The sequence below is a fragment of the Micropterus dolomieu genome, unplaced genomic scaffold (genome assembly GCF_021292245.1).
Source record: "Micropterus dolomieu isolate WLL.071019.BEF.003 ecotype Adirondacks unplaced genomic scaffold, ASM2129224v1 contig_966, whole genome shotgun sequence".
NCBI lineage: Eukaryota > Metazoa > Chordata > Actinopteri > Centrarchiformes > Centrarchidae > Micropterus > Micropterus dolomieu.
The window spans coordinates 1-4,003 of NW_025729956.1; the positions used below are offsets into that span (position 1 = coordinate 1).

Sequence of the window (4,003 nt, forward strand, 5' to 3'; positions counted from 1 at the left end):
TTTTTACAAAGGTCCCGTGGTGGTCCACCGGAAGGGGAGGGACTTAGGCATCAAATATTCTACACCGACAGTGTTTATTTTCCTTTTTGTCACTCACAGGCCTGTTTAAAGGAATATTCCACTGAAAATAATGAAAAACTCACCCCCTGGAGTCGGGAGAGGGGCGTCTTGTGTCTTCTGAGGACAGCAGCTGTGGTCAGTTTGTCCAACCACCTCTGCAGCATGATGAACCAGTCCTCTGTCCCCCCGAACGATTTTACTTCATTCACATTTTTTGGCAAAATATGGCTGAATCAGGTGCATCAACAAGCAGAAGAAAGAATTGAGCCATATTTTGGTAAAAATATGAGGACGTTCTAATGAAAATGTTATTTTTGCATTTATAGAGCCATATGTACAATTAAATTTAACTATGAAAATAAATTTTTTTCTCATTTTCTCTTGAAACACCCTAAAACCTAGAGGCCCCTGGAGGTCCTGGGGCCCCAGTTAGGGACCCGGTGTCCTACAGTATGAGACAGGTGGAGGAGGGTTTGGCTCTTAACGTGCTCATGAGGTTCAGATTGAGCTGGGCCGGGTTGAAGTCCTGGAGGTCGGACCCGGGGGCCTGCTGGCCGTCCCGGTTCTTCTCCCTGGAGGTGACCCGGTACTGGGCCTTGACGTTTCTCAATGGGTTGTGGTCCGGACTGATGTGGTCCGGACAGCGAAACACCTCTCTGATAACGGAGCCCTGCTGAGACAAGCCCACAAAGCCGTTCCTGAAGGTCACCATCCTGACGACGGGCGAGTCGACGTACTGAACATACAGCAGGTTTCCTGACGGGAAGACAGAGTGACGGTTCAGTCCAATCAGAATTTAGTAGTTTACTTCTGGGGTTTGTGGCCCACTGAATTTGCACAGAAGTATTTGGCCCGCGAGTTCCCGCTCGGCCCAGAGACTTCACATTGTGATGAAATTACGGATTTTAAAATTGAGGAAAGTTTTACAAATACAAAAACCTCCGTGGATCAAACATTCATAATACAAAGAGTCATAATTGACTTAAAGTTTGCAGTTTGAGGTGTTCTGGCCACAGTTTTAGTGGCGGCCACGGGTGACTGGAGGAGACCTCTTGGACCGCACCGGTACGTACCTGTAGCGACGTCCCAGACGTTGATGCTTCTGTCCTGAGATCCGGTGAAGACGAACTGGTCGCTCTCAGAGAAAGCAGCAGAGAGGACGCCCTCGAAGAAAAACCCCTGAACATCAGCAGAAAAAACTCAGACTGAGGATGGCTGTACGTAATAATAATAATAATAATAATTATTAAATACCTAATATGTTATTTATTATATGTTAATATTACTGCAAATAAATGATCAGCATTTAAAATACAAGCTTGCTGAAATGTGTCTCTGTCTTTGTGTTACTGTCCATGTTGTTGGTTGGAGAGTAAAAGTAATGACCTTGTATTCCATGGTGTGGTCCAGGACCAGCGGGTTCAGGCCCCACAGCCTCTGTACGGCGTCCTCAGAGCCCACCAGGGCGTGGTCCCCCCAGTTACCTGCCGTCACACAGGTCACTCTGCTGCGATGAGGCTCCAGATCGGAGCTGCTGCCCCGGCTGAAGTCGTGGAGCTTCACCTCCCCGCAGATCGTCCCGTACAGCAGCCGGCGTTTGGACAGCAGCGCCATGGAGGACAGCGGGGAGTGGAGGAGGGACAGCGGGAACCTCTCCAGGGGTCCCTCCACTGTGGGGAAGCCGTCTCTGTTGGTGATCTCAAACAGACACAACGAGTCCTCGTAGGCCACCGCCAGGTGCTTCTCCTGGGAGCCGACGGCCAGGCAGAGCACCCTGGAGAGGCTCTCCGGAGGGGGGATGCAGAGCGTCTCCTGGGGAAGGGCCATCGGGTAGATGAGGACGGTGCCGCTGGTCAGACCGCAGAGCAGCAAGCGTTTGCGCTGAGCTAACTCCAGACAGCAAACCTCAGCGGAGACCGCCAAATGCTCCAATGGAGAACCTGCAGGGAGATCCAGGAGGAGGTTTCAGAGCCGCACCAGCAGGTATCTCCACCTGCTGACGGTGCTGTTTAAAACACGACACACATTCGCTTCCATTTGTGACTTGGATGAACGCGATTACCAAACTAGGCGAGCTTGTGGAGGTAAATATCCGTAACCACGAGCAAAAAGCACTGATGATCTGGTTATTCTCTGCGCTGACCTGTGTTGCTGTTCCAGCTGATGACCTCGGTCTGGCTCTGCTCTCGGACGTAGAAAACCCGATCTCCGTCTGTAGTGATGGCGACGTGGGCGCAGCCCGCGGGGATGTGGCCGGTGGGTTTGTGGCGGGTGTCGTATTTCAGACTCCACCGATGGATGTCGGCGGCGGCCGACGAGGCTGAAACCACGGAGCCGTTGTACAGAAGGACTGCGGTGACAGGAGCGTACGAACCACACAGAGCGTCCAACAACGTACCGGTGGTCACCGACCAGATCTGACAAAGAAAGTTCGTAACGCATAAATACTGTGGAGTTCTGGTTCTGGTCAGAGATGCTGATTCGTCTCACGCCATTTTGTATGTTTTAGTTTGCATTGAGATTCATGAAGCTTGAGCTGTTTGAAGCCTTTTCTGCAGTATTTTGAAAAAAACATGACATTAAAAACTTTCATGAGAACAGAGTTAATCTTCAGGAAAAGCGTTTCAGCTGCAGGGAATCTGACTAATGGAAGCCAGAAAGAAGCTCCTGCAGGGCCCTTTACTGCTGCGAGGGAACCGTGGGGCCCTCAATATAATTTTATATTTATTTCATGTAATAAAATATATATCAAGACGTTAATTTGGCCACCGAGTACTGATAGAAATACATTTTGACTTACTTTTAGATATTTATACACACAGAAGGAGAAACGCTGAATTAAATGAATACAACTCTGATGGTCTCTTGTTGGTCTCTTACTCGTACGAGTTGGTCGGCAGCTCCGGAGACGAGCAGCCGGCGGTCTGATGAGACGCAGGCTGACAAAACGCTGTCGTCATGTTGGAGGTTGAGGAATCCGTCCACCTCGTCTCTGGAGATGTTAAAGAGGCTCAGAGTCCGATCGCTGCCTGCAGAGGACGGAAACACAGATCAGAGAGAGAGAGTCAGACTTTTGCTGCTGCTTGTCTGAAAAAACGCTTAAATGGTGAAAACTGAGCTGTTAAAACATGAATAAAAGCTTAATACTGCATTCAGTCATTTGCCTGTATAATTTCTCATTAACACCAATTAAATGCACTTGCCAGAGATTTTTAATGTTTATGGGTAGTGGTTTTCCTCTTTGCAGCCGCAGCTGTTTGAGAAAAAGTGGGAACCAAAGTCGGTGCAACGGGAGCTGTTCATTTTCATTTATCTATTTACCTTTGAAGTGGTACATATGTCAGGTCGAAAAACAGGTGATATTTAACTTAAAGAGGTCATATTCTGCTTATTGGCTTTTTCCCTCTCATTTACTGAGTTATAAATCTTTTTAGTGCTGTAACAGGTTTGCAAAGTGAAAAAGCCCAAAGTGAGTTCCCATCTCCCACAGAAAACTCTGCTCTGAACTGAAAACAGCTCGTTTGTAGTCCAGCCGCTTACCTTTCATCCCTGTGACGTCACAGGGATGAAAGCTAAACGCGCCTCATATAACGCTCGCCGAGCGGCGACTCCGACACGCCCTCAGAAACAGCGAGCTGCAGCACACAGCTCTCCTCTCCCTTCCAAACACTAGCTACCCTCCAGGCAGTCAGTGGACATAAAGTTGTTCCTGTGATGTAGAGACAGAGCTCAGTTAAAACTTTATGGATACAGATTAATAACTCGCCGCTCTGAAACTCTCGCTCCAGTCCGTGTTGCCGAGCCGGTCGGCAACACGTACGGCTGAACCCGAGCCGTTTACCGGCTTCTCGCTGACCCGCCCTTCTCTGCTTCTGATTGGCTAGCAGTCCTTAACTAGGAACTGAGCATGTGCAACTCCCAACAAAGATCATTTAGAGACAAG

At 48.9% G+C, this 4,003-nt stretch overlaps 1 protein-coding gene across 1 annotated transcript; it reads right to left on the reverse strand.

Annotated features, from left to right (window-relative positions):
* Nucleotides 1-366: 366 nt before the first annotated feature.
* On the reverse strand, nt 367-3,471 carry LOC123964177 (NACHT domain- and WD repeat-containing protein 1-like). Its single transcript, XM_046041281.1, has 6 exons — nt 3,382-3,471; nt 2,941-3,089; nt 2,204-2,477; nt 1,447-2,000; nt 1,134-1,239; nt 367-816 (listed from the first exon to the last, which is right to left on the reverse strand). Exons 1-6 carry the CDS (start codon nt 3,395-3,397, stop codon nt 506-508), a joined length of 1,410 nt encoding a protein of 469 aa, XP_045897237.1. The 5' UTR covers nt 3,398-3,471; the 3' UTR covers nt 367-505.
* Nucleotides 3,472-4,003: the final 532 nt, after the last annotated feature.